The sequence below is a fragment of the Strigops habroptila genome, chromosome 12 (genome assembly GCF_004027225.2).
Source record: "Strigops habroptila isolate Jane chromosome 12, bStrHab1.2.pri, whole genome shotgun sequence".
Lineage (NCBI taxonomy): Eukaryota > Metazoa > Chordata > Aves > Psittaciformes > Psittacidae > Strigops > Strigops habroptila.
The window spans coordinates 8,311,551-8,327,524 of NC_044288.2; the positions used below are offsets into that span (position 1 = coordinate 8,311,551).

Consider the following 15,974-nt stretch of genomic DNA (forward strand, 5'->3'; position numbering starts at 1 on the left):
AGACACCTGAACCACAACCGACCTCATCAGATCCCCGCAGGTGGTGTTTGAACAACAGCCTCCCTCCCTTGGGAACACGATGGCCAAAGCAAGGCAGAGCTGCAGCAGCACCCATGCCACCAGCCAGCTCCCCGTTCCCCAGCACCACCTGCGCTTCCTTTTCATCTGGTTCAGTCCCAAACAAAAACATGCCCCTTGTCTCTCTGTTCTCATCCCACTTTCCGGGACTGAAGGAGGGGGAGGTCGGTGGGGAAGCAGCAGGGCAGGGGTTATGCTCAGTTACTTGCAAATTAGGCTCCTTTTTCAGACCGGTGCCGTCAACAACAAACTCACTTGCTGCTTTGATGAAGCTCCTTTGAAACTGGTACATCATGAGTGGCCCTGGAAGCATTCTGGAACATAAAAAGGTAACACACACAAAACACATCTGAGTAACACAATCCACAGAAATAGAGCTTTGCCCTCGCCATTTTTAAAAGTGCAGAATTAAGCAACAGCAACTCTAATTAATCCCCCCCATCAGAAGGAATAAGATGTATTGAAGCACCTTTGATTTATTCTGCCTCCCTTGTCTGCACCACACTGAATCCATTTTTAACTTTAGCATTCCTCCAATACCACAGAGTTCAGTACATTAGTGAGCCCATGGGTTCCAAGTAAGTTTAAAAATGAAATTAAAAAGAGAAACAAGCCTCATCATAAAACTTTAACAGTCACTGTTCCCACTCAATTCCCCATTCTCCCCTCCCACTTCCACATCCCTTCAACGGGACATCTCGCTGCTGCTGACATTCCTCAGGGCTTTGTACAGTTCAAACTCCAGAGCAAAGGTTGCCAATCATGAAAAATGATGTAGTGATTTCCTAGGCTGAGATCCACCAAGCTAATTATCCTCATCACCCTAATTGGATTTAGCCTCTCTCTTGTGCTCTCTCTCTCTCAAATAAAATCCCTTGCACTGAACAGCATCAGAAAACACAAAGCTGCAGTTGTGACAGGTAGAAGCGTGTTGTGGATAATGAGATGCCAACAAACTAATCCTTTGGGAAGATAACCCACAATGATAATGGCGTTGACTTGCCTACAGGAATTATTACTACAGCAGAGCTCAGCACCCCGCTCTGAGCAGTGCTACAGCCACAGCCCTTAGAGGATCCCTGCACTCACCGCATGGCCCCATGCTGAGGCAGTACCCATCAGGAAAAGCTTAGGGAAAAGCTTAAATCAAGGCAGGGGACGCAAGAACGAGCTTTTAAGACCATATTTGTAACACATGCATCTGCCAGAGAGCTGACTGTGTTCCCCAGATCCTCTCAACCATGCTGGAGGGTCAAGGGAAAAGCGAGAACCAACTCCCTCAGAGCAGTTTCTCCTTTGTTACTACTGAAGTGCTATTGTAAAGGACCTACAGTAACAGGCAGTAATGCCCCAAACCATCACTGACTACACATGAAGCTGAGGCTTTCCTGCCTTACCTCAGGTAAGTTTTCAGAGCACTGGTAATGGTCTTTATCTCCCACTCTGCACAGATCTCTGTTTCTGTTTCAGTGGCTGTTTTGGGATCTAAGGAAAAAGAAAGAAAAAAGTGAACCAAAGTGAAGGTAATTCCAGCTCTCACCAGCTCAGCTGTGTAGGAAGACATCATGTCCCATTTTAATTGCTAATCCCCAGCCCAGTGACACAAGCTGATCCAGACACTTGCGCAGGGAAGCAAAGTTCATTACATGAACAGGCCACACTCACTTGCAGGGGATGAGAGAAATAAAGGGAAAACATGAACCATGAGCAGTGAGATCAGCAGTGTAACTAAAGCGTGACATGACACGGCACAGGAGACGGTGGTTCAGTGACAGTGGTGACAGAGCAGGGCACAAAAACGACACAGACCCAGACAAACACAGACACCCCCAGGACTGAGCAGGAAATCCCAGCCCCAGGCAGGCTGCAAGGCATCACCCCACTGAGCCAATGCGAGTGACACCAACGGTGGCACTGGGGGTGTCAGGCAGGCAGCAAGGGCAGATGGGGTGGTGGAGGCAGGAGCCTGCCCGGGTGTGCTGGGGGGACAGGAGGTGGCTTGTTCTCCTGGCCATGGTGGGGAAGAGCCCCTGGAGCCATCCCGACCTGCTGCGGAGGGTTTGGGAAGCTGCCCTCCCGCCGGCTCCCAGCACGGCAGTGTCAGTGTCTGGGGGCAGGCAGCCCCTGAAGTGCCTGTTTCATTGCCGAGCACTGCAGCGTACTTCTCTCCATCTCCTCCGGGGCCTTCCCTTCCTTTCCACATTTTTTCCACTCCTATCTTCTAAAAAACTCCTTCAAAGACATCAAAAAACCACGCAGCTGTTCTGGACCATGGAAACAGGCGGCTCCAGAGCAGCAGCCAGTTCCTTCCCAAGGCGGATCTGAACCAAACCGCACTCGCAGGAATCTGCAGCTTTCTGCTCCCCCTGCCTCCTGCAAACCACCCGCCCAGCTCGGGAAGCCAGACTTGTCTGCACAGGGTTCCACAGCGAGATCAATAAGGTGCTATTTTTATGGATTTCTGTGAGAACACCTCAATGCTTTGACAATAAAAGAGCCCTTGGGAAGGAGCGATTGCTCCCTCCTCTGGCATCTCCAACCATGCTGGGACCCCACCGCACTGGGGTGCTCCTGGGTGACCACCACTGCCTGCACACCCGCCCCTCGCAGACACGGATATGGATGGAGTTTACTTCTGCCTCTTCCCTGACAACTGTACCCTGTCATGTCAAAACCCACCATCAGATCGGTGCTAAGTGACCTGGCCGTGGATACCTCACGGCAATGCCCAGGAGCTGACTGCCAGGACTAAAGACAGAGGCTGCCCCATGGCAGAAGCAGCTCCGGCTGTGGAGGAGGGAGAAGTAAATGCAGGAGCAAGCAAGTTGTTTCCCTCCTGTGTGGATGCTGCTTCCTGAATGCTCTTTGCTAACTCGGTCCTGGCAAACACGCTGAGAGAGCTGGGCTTGTTCAGCCTGGAGAAGAGAAGGCTCTGGGGAGACCTTAGAGCAGCTCCAGTGCCTAAAGGGGCTCCAGGAAACCTGGAGAGGGGCTTTGGACAAGGGCCTGTAGGGACAGCACAAGGGGAATGGCTTTAACCTGCCAGAGGGGAGATTGAGATGAGCTCTGAGGCAGAAGCTCTTCCCTGTGAGGGTGCTGAGGCGCTGGCACAGGGCGCCCAGAGAAGCTGTGGCTGCCCCATCCCTGGCAGTGTTCAAGGCCAGGTTGGACACAGGGGCTTGGAGCAACCTGCTCTAGTGGAAGGTGTCCCTGCCCGTGGCAGGGGTTGGAACTGGAGGAGCTTTAAGGTCCTTTCCAACCCAAACCAGTCTGGGATTCTAGGATCTCTCAGCCTCTCCGGAGCTGAAGGCTTTGGCTGCATGAAGCTCTGGGTGAGCAGGGCTTGGAAACACAAACAGGGATCCTGCTCTGACCAAAATCACTGTGAAACCTCTGTGGGGATGCTGGAGACCCATGTGGATCCTTTCAGTGACATGGGCACCCCTTGAGAGCCGGAGCAGGCGCAGAAGAGCATTTGCCATGACCACGGCCAAGGCTGATGCCAGATACAGCTGCCAACACCATCTGGTCCCACGGACTTGGCTCAGTGGGTGTTTGTCTTCCCACCGACATGTACAATGAGCTTTTGAATTCTAAAGCAAGAGGTAGCACAGTGTAATTTTAAAACTAATTAAAAGAATGCACTGAACAAGAGTCAGGCTCTCCCTGGGGCAAGGGGTTATTTTAATTACAAAAACCATCAAGAGGGGCACCTGAAAACATAAACATCTCAGACCTGTATATCCACACCAGGGTCGCGTGTCCCTCACTGCAATCACACAAATGAACACCATCCTTCCCCTCAACTCCAGGGCAACTTCCTATTGCACCTCCTTCTGAAGGAGGCAGTTTAAAGAGATTAACGATAAACTTGGCATAGTGAAAAAAAATACCAAAATAAAAGTAACACCAAAAAACAACCCTCTTTTTTTAAAGAAGCCCCTTTTTCCTAGCAAGGCCTTCCCTGCAGTTGAACCAACAGCTCAAGATTGGATGTCCTTTCACAAGCTCATCCAGGAGTTCGTAGGCAGATTAACAAAGCCCTAGGTGAAACGCTGTGGTTGGTCGCATGGAAAGGCTCAGAGCAGATCATCAGTTCCTCCGACCTTCAAATTTATGAGTCTGCAAAGAGTTTGGCTTTGTAGGTTAGTGATGGAGCATCTGTCTGCCCAGCTAGAGGTGCCTGCAGCGCACCACAGCGACCTTCTGCCCCGCACAAGGACTCCTTTCCACAGGATCTGGTGTAAATGTGGAAGAGGGCTTGCAGAAGCCCCCACAGGCCAGATTCAGTATTAACCCTGATGTCGCTTATTGCTGCAAATTACTCATCGGATGTCTCCTGGCAGATACAGAAAAGCTGAAGTGAAAGGGCAGGGGAAAAGAAGCGGAAAATTAACTTCCCCAAGGCTTTTATTCCAGCAGAGACTGAAGAAAGCACTTTGCTCACCCTGCGGCACTGCTGGCTGCTGCAGCATCCCCCCTGCTCCCTTCACTCACCCTGTGTGGTCCCAAAGGGCACCCAGGATGGTGTTTCCCATCTCTCCCGGGCTGTGATAGTGGGGGTTATCACTTACAGCCTCGTACGTGGGATATTTGAGGAAAGAGAGGGGAGCCGCAGCACTCCAGATCCACATCAAGAAGAAATTAGAACATGCCTTTTTATGGCAGGATCTACCACAGACAATAGAAAATAGAAATTCAGGGGTGGGAGGAATCTATTCCTATTCCCAAAAAAGTAGTTTTGCTGCTTTGTTTTCTTCCTGGGGGCAAACAGCAGCAGCGGAGGGGACAGGAGCCCCATTCATCTCTATGCGTTCCTCCCTGCAGACCCTGGGTGATGGGACGGGTATCGCGGGGCAAGGAATGGGGCTGGCCACGGCATAGCAGCACAGCAGGGAAGCCCAGGCTGATCAGACATCCCCAAACTCACAGCCATGATGGAAGAGAAGATGAGACACTGTAATGCTCCACTCAGTGCCAAGTTTTGGATCTGCCAGTGCCACCACTGCCCTGCACACACGTTTCCACCATCAACCCTTCCGCAGGAGCTCTGACTGATAAGTTTGTTTGTTTGTTTGGTGTTGTCCTCATTTTGATGGTACGTGGTGATGGTGAAGGGTAGGGAAGGGCAGCTTGCTCTGCCTCTGTGAGCCCTGGGAGCACCCTCCCGTGTCACCCTGGGTGTGACAGAGCCAGGCTGCTCTGCCCAAACCCCAGCCCTGACCCGGCGGCTGCCCACAGGAAGCCTCTGCTCTGCGGTCAGCCCAGGCGGTGCCGACCTCCCGCAGGGACACCTCATGCCAGAGGCCTGCCCCGCGGTGTCACTGACACCAGCCGCCGCCGGGAAACCCGAGCTTTTTGCCATTTAAACTGTATGTGAAGCGGTAACGCTGCCCACATTCATTTCTAAATATAAAGGAAACCTGAAGTTGTAAGCACAAGTTGGCTGCTCCGTTCACAAGGGTTGGATCCGAACATGGGGGTTGGAACCGAACACAGGGATTGGATCCGAACACCAGGGATTGAGCAGAGCGGTGCCACTACCAGCAGAACCTCAGCGCCTCGAGGGCAGCCATGAACAGAAGGGGAATTGACAATGGATACGTTTCTGTTTGACTTCACAGTCAGCCCTAGCATTGGGATTGCTGAAAAGGATTTAATTGCCCGTGATTCAGAGGAAGATATGGAGGCCCGGGTTTGCAAAGCACTGCAGTGATTGACAGCATGGGAGATCCCCACAGGGGGTCCCGCTTCCCGCGCCCACCCGCACGCCCTCGCCTCTAACGGGACTTCCAACTAACGAAGACATGCCAGGACAAAGAGAAACCCCGACAGTATATCACCGCGTTATGAGACATGAGGTCGACAGCTGAGTGGCTTCAGTCGCCGAGGAGATAATGGATGCTGGATGGTGTCCAAGGCTTTGAATCCCTCCCAGCTCCGGAGAGCTCACAAACCAAGCAAGTTCTGCCATCTGTCACCACCGCCACCCCGGCCCAGAATCAACACAGCCCACGACTGCCCTTGTGAGAGGAAAAGGGATCTGCTGCTCTGCTCACTCGCGAGGCGATGCACACCGGCACGAAAAGCAGAAGCAGAGGACGCGGCATGTGTGCCATGAGGCAGCTCTGGTTATCTGCTGTACTTGGGGGGCCAGCAGGACATATTCACATGCCCCAGAAGCTATGCCAAACTTCTGCTAATAAAGGAGTCAGTCACCAGCTCTTGTGACTGCAGAGAACTTTCCAAATGCCAGAGCAAAACCGGTGCAGAGAGGTCCCCTTGCGTCAGCCTCTGATTTAGAGCCTTACCCTTCTCCTTCCTAATTATCCCTAGATTATCAATTTTGCATAGGTTAACACTGACAACTCTAACAGCCACCCCGGGCTTTGCTCAGTGAACAGCTTCACAGTGGGGAAAGCAGGGGGAATTGGAAGAGGAGAAGGAAGGATGTTGAAAGTGAAACAACAGATTCAAACTTTCTGCAAGGAGAAACAGAAAGGAGCGCTTGCATTTTGAGGGATCAAGGAAAAGGAAGTCACATTGCAAAGGAGTTAGGCTACAGATTACCCAATGCAGACCACCAAGTATGACCCAATTCGGTTTGCATGGCTGTGGGTGATGGAAACTCAAACCCACCAACAAGGATCCACTCCAGGAAAAGCCATAGTGGTCCCAAACCTGCTCCAGGACCTGCTCCCCTGACAGCCACAAGACCTGTTTGCTCCTGCACGTTTCAATGCTCAGATTAGGCCCATGAGAACGCTGGTTCAGAGCACAAGGCACCTGCAGCAAAGCCCACAGCCTCTCTCTTGCCATTCTATCATTTCAGAGGTGGGAGAGGTTTCTGAGGGCTGCTGGGCAGACGCAGTGCGGCTGCACGTCAGGGCCAGTGCTCAGAGGAGCCCCACAGCATCAACACCAAGCTCTGCCATGGTGTGACCCAACACCTTCTCTCCTCCCGAGCACCCAGAACCACAGGACCTGACGCTTCAGACTCAAGGGAAACACATGCTTGAAAGGTCTGGGTAAGACTGTGTTAAAACAGGCATAAAAAGGCCCAAGGGGAATGTAAGAGCCACAAGCAGCATGCAACACACAAGAGAAAATAATTAACAAGTACTGTGGGAACAATGTGGCAGGTATGAGATTAAAACCAAAGCTCTCAGCTATTTCTTTGAGGATTTTAGTTTGCATTTGGGAAGGCTGCCAAAATTCATAGCACAAGTGAGCAGGACACCAGTGACTGCACCAGACCTTTGAAAGCCATGTCCTACACGAGTCCTACCTTAGCAACCTGCCAGTGGTGCCCTGGGACCTCCCGGCCTCTAACAGCATGGGGTCCTAAGAGCACATTCACCACGATTAGGTACCCCACAAGAGCCTCTGTTCTCGGCTGGCGAGACTTCAAAGCAGCACAATCTACTTGCCTTTAACAACACACAAGATACTCACCCATTAATATACTCAGCAGCTTTTGAACTCTAGAGTTCACTCCAACGATTCGGTAGAGCCCTTGCTCATTGATCCCTAGGAAAAATAAAGAGCTTATTAGGAGAATGTCACAAGAGCTACCAACGTTTCTTTCATTTCTTTGACTTCTCTAATAGCAAAAATAATTAAACCCTCTTACCAGCTACACGCAAAGTTCTAGAAGAGGGTAAAATTTGGTTTGATGTCAAGGCTTTCTTGTTTTGATTAAAAGTGTTACCCTCAATTAGCTCAGGAATAAAAGATCTAAGGACACCTTTCCACCACCCCACAGTCAGCAAGGGAGTTATGGCTGCACCATGAAGGATCTGCACTTAACAAACACCACAGGGGCCTTCACCGTGTGAAGGGAGCTCAAAGGAAGCCCCAGCTTCAGCCCCTTTGCCTGTTTCGTGCCTCCAGCACATCCTTTCCTAACCCTGCCCTGACGTTTGCTCGGCCCCTGCTGACTGCAGCCGCAGGGCGAACACACATCTCAGCAAAGGCAATGCTGAGCACACACACAGGGTTTATCTGCTATCAGTCTCCGAGGGATAATGAATCATTCTGTTCATGAAAAGAAGCAGGTAAGCGATTGCTCTCTCCACACAGCTGCGAGGCCGTCCCCCACACCAAGACCATCTGGTGATCTGCTCTACCTCTTGTCTCGACAGCGTGTATGCACTTCTTGATAATGCTGAAGCCGATGTTATCCAGCTGGGCAGCTGCAAGGGGAGAGGAGAGAGAAGTGATAAACACCTCGCAGAGGGACGGCTTCACAGCGGGCACAGCGCTCACCCGCAGCCAGCGCTGACACTCACAGCAACACCGGACCACTGCTCGGGTGAGGTGGGGAGGGAGGAGGTGAAGGGAATCATACATTATTTTGACACAACAAACCCTTGAAAACAACAAGCAGCTTGCTTGAGGCGTCCTAGGTAACTCCTACACATCCTTCCAGCTCTACACCCAGCTAACCAAGCTGGAGACATGCCTTCATCCTGAGACCACCTCCACCACACCACACTGGAGACTGCTGGTGTGGGACTGACCTCCCAGGCTTTGCCTGGGGCACTGGGGTGCCTTGGATTCCTTCTTGGGGCTTTTGAGGTAGTTTTGTGCAGATGTAGGTTTTCTCAAGAAGCCATATGACAGGTTAGAGCACTGAAAAGTGACGGTAAAAGGAGAACTGGAAAGAAACAAGTGGAAGAGAGAAGCAGGAGATAACTGTGAGCAGCAACTGTGAAGGAAAACAGTAAAGAAATCAAAAGAAAGGTGAAAGTGTGGAGGTAGAAACATAACATGAAGAGGAGAGAACTGATTACATGTGGCGGTGGAAGAGTGATAGGGACTGGGAGATGGGAATGAGTTTCAGGTCAAATCTCTGTGGAAGCATCTCCTGTGCCCAGAGAGAGGGGATCTGGCCCTGGGGAGCCAGACAGCACCATCCCAATGCCTGCACCCTGCCTGCACCACACTTGAGGCACACACTCCTGCCCCCCTGGCGATGCAAAGGCCCAGCTAACCAATACTGCCTTATGAACACTACCCATTACACCCCATTCGCCCTCACTCGATGCAGATGTGCACAGTTCAAGAATGGCCCCTTCTTTTATTAGCACAAATGAAATATTTATTTGGTGCAAATTAGGATGTCCTGAAGGCAGCTGCCTCTGCCTGAGAGCAAGATGTAAAAAACATGCGAGTTAATGGGATGTAAAACTCAATTAACTCATGCCATTGCAGGTTTTCACATTTAATTTCAAGGAATTACTAATACATGGGTCCAAATACCTGCTGGAACAATTCCTCTTGTAGTCAGCTCCCCACCACTGCATGGAAAACACTGCCCGCAGCCAGCTATTTGTTAAGGAAAATTACTTCTCCCCTATGTAAAGGTTTAGGAAACCTTCCATACAGCAGAAGCCTGCAGGGAAGGGTGAGCAGGGTCCCTTGAGCTGCAGGCCCACATCAAAACCCTTTCAGGGAATCATCTGTCCCTGCCACCATCCCGCTTTCCCTAAGGGAATGCCGCGTTGTAAGGGACACAAAACTGCGTTTGATGGAGAGCACAGCGGGCAGGGATCAGAGCCCAGGGCTGGCAGTGTCCTCAGAGCACGGCACGTGCAATCTCACTCCTTGCATTCCCCCTGTTCACATCATTACTTAATCACAGAGTCACTGCTGCTCCACGAGGAGCTGCCAGCTGACCGGCTGCCTATGGCTTGCTCAGTGCAGGCCCTTCCTAATCACTTGTTTTGAGTTCTCTGCTGGTGGCATTTCTTGTTTGATGAATGGCACAAGAACCTGAAACAGTGAAACAGTAGAACAGCTCTATTATGTTTTTCTGGGCAAGCACACTGAAGTGCCAAGCCAACATAAGCACACAAGTTGCAGGATGCCTGTGCCATAGGACGTGTGAATACCCCAAAGCTCCCAGGGCCTTTGCTTGGCACCTCCAGAGCTCTCCTGTGCTGCTCCCAACCACCCTCCAGTCATGGATGCAGCATAAAACCAATGTGCCGTCCATCAGTGGGGCACAGCCTGCCACAGAATCACACAGTCACAGAATGCTTTGGGTTGGACACCTTCCACTAGAGCAGGTTGCTCCAAGCCCCTGTGTCCAACCTGGCCTTGAACACTGCCAGGGATGGGGCAGCCACAGCTTCTCTGGGCACCCTGTGCCAGCGCCTCAGCACCCTCCCAGGGAAGAGCTTCTGCCTCAGAGCTCATCTCAATCTCCCCTCTGGCACGTTAAAGCCATTCCCCTTGGCCTGTCCCTACAGGCCCTTGTCAAAAGTCCTGTATCCCAGATCACTGAGAAACACAAGCACAAGAGTACCCGAGAAGCAAGAAAACATGGTGCACAAACCCTTCTGTACAAGCAAACCCAGTTCAGCAGGCTTTACTAGCCTTGGCTTAGCACGGCCATACCTCTTGGCACCCTAGCACAGTGCTGCTCCAGCCAACACCAATCACCACTTCAGGCTCTCCACATGCACTTGAAGTGCCAACCCATCCCATAAACCAGCAATGCTCCCCCTGTCCCTCACATGCTTGAACTTGAGCAGAAGACACCTACAAACGCGTGACCCCCCCCAAGAGCCCACCACCCCACTGCTGAGCAAGGGACTGGGACCAAACCTTCCCAGGTGTGAAGCCACCCAATCCTTCCGAATGGGAGCGACCAAGCATAATCCTCCTAAGTAGGTGAATAAGCTCTTCCACTCATTGCCAAGCTCTGGATCAGGAAAGGTGGGGGATTTATTTGCAGTAGTTATATCCAGAAATAATATCTGATTAAATATCCAAAGTGCCTTTGTTCATCCTAAAATTTCACTTTTAATGAGCATTGTAAAAGCCTGATTTCCCCTCTCACAGAAGCAGCTTCTCTTTATCTCATTCATTTACCCAATGATTCAGTTCAGCTGCAGCACAGATCAAACCCGGATTGGGATCTGCTGCTGCCCAGATCTTACACTCGCCCCAGCACCTCCGTGATTCACAGCCCTGAGCTTTGGTTCAGCAGTTTAGGTCCCACTTAGCTTCTGGTCAATAGTGGCTGCAGGTCAGGATGCGGTGAGAAAGAAGGGGCAAGTGATGGCCTCCCGGGGCTGGAGAGCAACACTGGGTGAGCGTGCCCATGGAAATGCAGGGTCTGTGGTCCCAGCAGCTATTGCCAGACCCAGCCTGGCCTGTTACAGCCCCATCCTCGTCCCTGCTCTGCTCCATGCCCTGGCAGCAGGATTAGTGCAGTGAGAGAGTTCAGCAAGATTAGCAAGAAAAGGAAAAGAAAAGAAAAACAAACAAGAAAAACCCTGCTCTACCAAAACCCCCCGTCTCCAGCCAGCCGACCCCAGTGAGAGCTGCTGCTGCAGTAAGGCAGAGGCAGGAAGGACAGGACCCACAGCCCACCTCCTATGGATCTAAGTCATTGTGGAGCTGCCTCCTGCCATCACTGGGGTCAGGAAACGGGAGAGGGAAGGCAGCGGGGAAGAGCAAACCCACACAACAGCCTGGCCGATGTGTTTCTCCAGTCTTCTCAGCAGGCACCCCTAATCCCCAGCCTGGATTTGAAACAGCCTCTCAGCCACAGCCAGGAGTGGATTTACAAACTTCTATTACCAGAGGCAGTATTTTCTCCATTCATGCACTCAAACCCGCAGCAGGGGCAAAGCCCACAGCCCTGCCTCCTGCTATTCCCTATCCCTGAGGTTCTCATTCTCCAGGGGAAAGATGTGAAACACAGCTCCAGGCCAGGCACTGAGCCACAGGCTCTTCATACGAGCGCAGCATTTTGATGCACAACTGACATGCACTATTCATACCGCAGAAGCATATTTTACATCAGCAAAGGCGATACACGTCACTTGTATTACACACACACAACTTATCTGACCTTCACGTAGCATCACATTCCTAGTGCTACTGAGTTGGTCTCTCCCTGTTCTATTTTTGCCTAGCAGATTATTTCTATTTAATCCATTAATTCCTCTCTTTTATGCTGATATGGCATATCAGAGCATCGGGAAGGGGGTAAGAGGACTGAATCAGCTCTGCTCAGCCTTGCTGACTCCAGCTGTGTGCGTCGGTCACGGCCACGCAAGGTCACAGCAAGCTCTCCTGCATCCCCATGCACGTTTCTGTGCCACGCAATGACGTGCCACCACGATTACTGTTCTGAATTCTGTCACAGGCTTTATGGAATCAAGAGCCACGGAGAAAGGGAAAAACCAAGAAGCAGAGACCAGAGAGAAATGAGTTTTCCAGTCTTACTTTGAGTCTCAAAGTACCTGTGAGCTCTCAAGATTGGGAAAGGAGGATTTCTGGGGAGGGCCAGGCACCTGCAGATGGGGGGCTTAAGAGCTTACGAAAATAAAGACAGCTCTTGATGGGGTCCTGAACTAACAGGGAACCATGTGGGTATGGAAAAAGGAGAGGGAAATGGTGGCAGAGGAAGGGAAAGGAGTTCTGTGATTTTCCATTCAATAGCACAAATGGGCTGCAGGATTTGCACCCACAGAGCAGGGCAAGTCCTCCTGGTTTGAAACCCAGTGCGCGTAAATTCATCTGGCTCTGGTGGCTCACTGACACCGCTCACCCCCATGGCTCAGCACTGCTTCCTCCCAGCCCTGAGGAAGATTAGGATAAATCACCCTGCAGGCCCATGGCCATCTGGCCACGCAGCACGATGCAAAACCCAAAAGCTCTGTAAAATCAGATAGAGGCCAAAAAGCAGAGCTCACTACAGCACTACGAGTCTCCTTCAGACTAACGGAGCACAGGCAGGAAGCAGAGGTACAGGGGTTTTGGGGGTCAGGAATTGCATCCGACTCCACTCAATCACTGCATGCATTTCGAGTCCTCATAGGAAGCGCCTGTATCAAGGGCTTCGTGGCAAAAAGCCAGCCTCTGAATCAACGGTAAGCGTAGCAAGCAGTTCACTACAGACACAGCTCTAATGAGGGCTAAAGCAGAGTCAGATGTCTGAACGTAGCAGCAGCACCCCGCTCAGAGCCGTGCGTGAGAATAATTGCCAGCAGACGGTTTGAAGCCCGCCTCTGTATGCAGCCTGCACCCGAGGGTGCCAACGCGCTCCCCAGCGCCGGGGGAGCACAGACAAGGGGGACAGTTCTCTTGCTTAAGACAAACCACCAAAATGGAAGAGGTACTAAGAGAAGACACTTTGCCAAAGCCTCCCCAGCTCAATACAGCCCAGCTCCGTGCTCGTCTGGTGAAGACACGCAGGGAGAAACTTGGCATTTGGTGTCTCCATCAAAGCCTCGCTACCCTTTGCCAAACCCTGAGCTGCTCCGAGAGGCACGACCGGCGTGTGGGCTGCAGTACCACCAGCACTGCAGACAAACCCCATCCACAGCGCCGGGCTGGGAACCCACATGGGAGACAACCATGGGAGCTGCCACCAGCCTGGGGACAAACCGGCTTGCTGCTCAAAGCCACCAGCACATCCCCAGCACAGGCATCCCGCTGGGGTTGCATGGGGCTGGCAGCACAATGCACCCACCGCAGCCACGCTCCGTAACCAAAGCCCTGCAGCGGTCGGCAGCACCACTCAGCCCGCTCTGGTAGTGGCAGCGTGGGCATTTCTATGACAGCAGCAGCCCACCATAGGCAGCCAGCCCCACGCTACCTGCAGACAGCCCGCTCCTGCCCACACCTCTGCTGGCACAGGCCCTTGATGAGGCTGTGGGCAACTAACCACGGGTAAGAGCTGGGGTTCAGGGTGAGAAAGAGCCTGGCAGTGAAGAGCCCGGATGAAGCCCTCACCTAAGGAAGCCCTTAGAGAGGTTTTAGGAGCCCCAACCTGGGATCTGTTGCAAGCTTGGCAGCTGAAGACCGGGATTAGACCATAGAAATAACCGTGGGGAAGTCATGGACACACTTGACTCGAGCTCTTACCATCTCTAAAGAGCTGCTGTTACTTTGCAGGATGACTCCAGTGTAAGTCACAGCCCCAGGAGGGTTTCTGGCTGACAGCACGTAAGATGGGAAGGTCACGCTTTGACAAGTGCTTCTTTCAGAAGTGGTAATTACTTCACCAAGCCTTCCTCCCACCCCTGATGTTTTTCTCTGCTTCTGCATCACCCCTCAAAAAAGTTTAGAAGATGGTTATTTTAACACGTTCCTTGAGCCAAATCACCATGTACTGTCCTGGCAGAGGCAGAGGTTATGTGCAGGGAACATGCAGAGCAGTGACAGTTCATGGCCAGGGTAGGACAGAGTTGAGCAAGCTCTCTGAGCCTCAAAAAACTCACTTTGCCCCTCCGTAAAATGGAGAAAAGATGGAGCACAAAGCCAGGAGGAATACATACAGAACAAGATGAATGTGCAGCCAACGACATGGAGGGACGACAGGGAAGGGAGAAGCCACATCAGAGAGAGCAGAGAAGACAAAGAGACTGTTCTGTGCAAAATGGGCGTGAGGAACATTATCTGCAAATCATACCTATTATTGTGAGAAAAATGCTTCTACTCAAGATGAAAATGCCCTGGCTGAGGCAGCATGAAAATGAACTCTTTACTAACCATCAACCCGGGCTGGGCTCCCCTGTGACCGATGCCTTCGGGGGAAGGAGGGAAGGGATCAGAGTTTTGAGTATTGTAATTATGGCAATTCAAACCTACTGGGAAATGGCTCCATTAAGGGTTTTGAAACACAGGACAGATGAGCTAGGACCAGGTGCAACTGCTCCTCTAGGAAGGAAAACAAGTGCTTTCTTGACTCGAGTCTGTGATTGCCCGAACTACAATAAAAACAGCTTCTGTATTTTGAAGGGCTCTTGCTGACAGTCCTGACCGGGCAGGACCTCCTCACTCTTTCTATTTGTGCTCCAATTCCCCTTTGGAAAAGGCACGTTCATCATCCACATTCTGGTTCAGAAAGGAGAGCTGGTTGGTCCAAGATGCCCCCTGCACCCTTGCTCTGGTAAGGGACAGGAGCTGATCCCAAGGCACCCCAGCACCACTGCCGCAGCCCAGGGACACCAGGCAAAGGGTGGGCAGGAGGGGAGGTATCGAGGTTACTGTTGGGCACTGCTCTCCATGGGCCCAAGTTGCACCATCAAGCTCCTGCACCAGTTCCCTGCTGGGTGCCAGATTCAGCTCCCCACTGTGGCCACCCTATGGTCCCCACACCGAGCCCCATCACCCCACATCCCTGCCCAGGGGAGCACAGCAAAGCCTGGTGACACCAGCACCGGCAGTTCAGCATCTCCTGCTGACCCACCAGAGCCTGCACACCACAGCACAGCCAACTGCCCAGGGGTCTGATTGGGAAGAAATACTTACTGCCTTCGCTTTGGTTGTCCTTGTTCGAGTTGTAGACCTGGAAAACACAAGGAGAAAGTCTTATGAAGGGCCCGGATCCACCGGGAAGGGAATGACAACATGTCTGGGGTCACTGCAGCTGGTGTCTGCTGTCAGGAGCATCTGCTTCAACCTCCCCCAGCAGTGAGGTCCCACAGACAGAGACCACCACAGCCTCCTGCTCTCAAAACCTCGGGTTGCCAAAGCTTTGGAGTGGTATTAAAATAACAGCTAGGTCAGGTCTGAAAAGGAGAGAGTGCAAATGGGAAGGAGTAGGTAAAAAACTAGTTCTAAAACTAGAAACTACAGCAGCTTTCAAACAAAACCAAGGTAGGGTTGGACTAGATGACCTTTAAAGTTCCCTTCCAACCCAAATTACTTTACGATTCATCTCGTCTATGCTCTTCTCAAAGAGGTTATAAACTTAGAGCAAAGCAGACAATTCCCTTCACATCTTACAGGCATTGCAGGACCATCTGGTTGGTGCAACTCGGTCAAGCAGCAGGAAGCCACCCTCACTCACAAGTACTTACAGCCTGAACAAAGGAGTCAGGCAGAGATCAAGAGAGGAAAAGAAATGTCATTAGCTTAGAGAGGAC

General features: G+C 51.8%; 1 protein-coding gene across 3 annotated transcripts in view; it reads right to left on the reverse strand.

The window, feature by feature from the left end:
* ARHGAP26 (Rho GTPase activating protein 26) overlaps positions 1 to 15,974 on the reverse strand; it is a 120,337-nt gene that overhangs the window by 53,343 nt on the left and 51,020 nt on the right. For all 3 annotated transcript variants that reach the window (XM_030504538.1, XM_030504539.1, XM_030504540.1), the window contains exons 12-16: positions 15,358 to 15,394; positions 8,208 to 8,273; positions 7,534 to 7,608; positions 1,476 to 1,563; positions 334 to 392 (exon numbers count right to left, since the gene is read on the reverse strand). In XM_030504538.1, the coding sequence (XP_030360398.1) occupies positions 334 to 392; positions 1,476 to 1,563; positions 7,534 to 7,608; positions 8,208 to 8,273; positions 15,358 to 15,394 (325 nt within the window). The remainder of the gene's footprint in view (positions 1 to 333; positions 393 to 1,475; positions 1,564 to 7,533; positions 7,609 to 8,207; positions 8,274 to 15,357; positions 15,395 to 15,974) is intronic.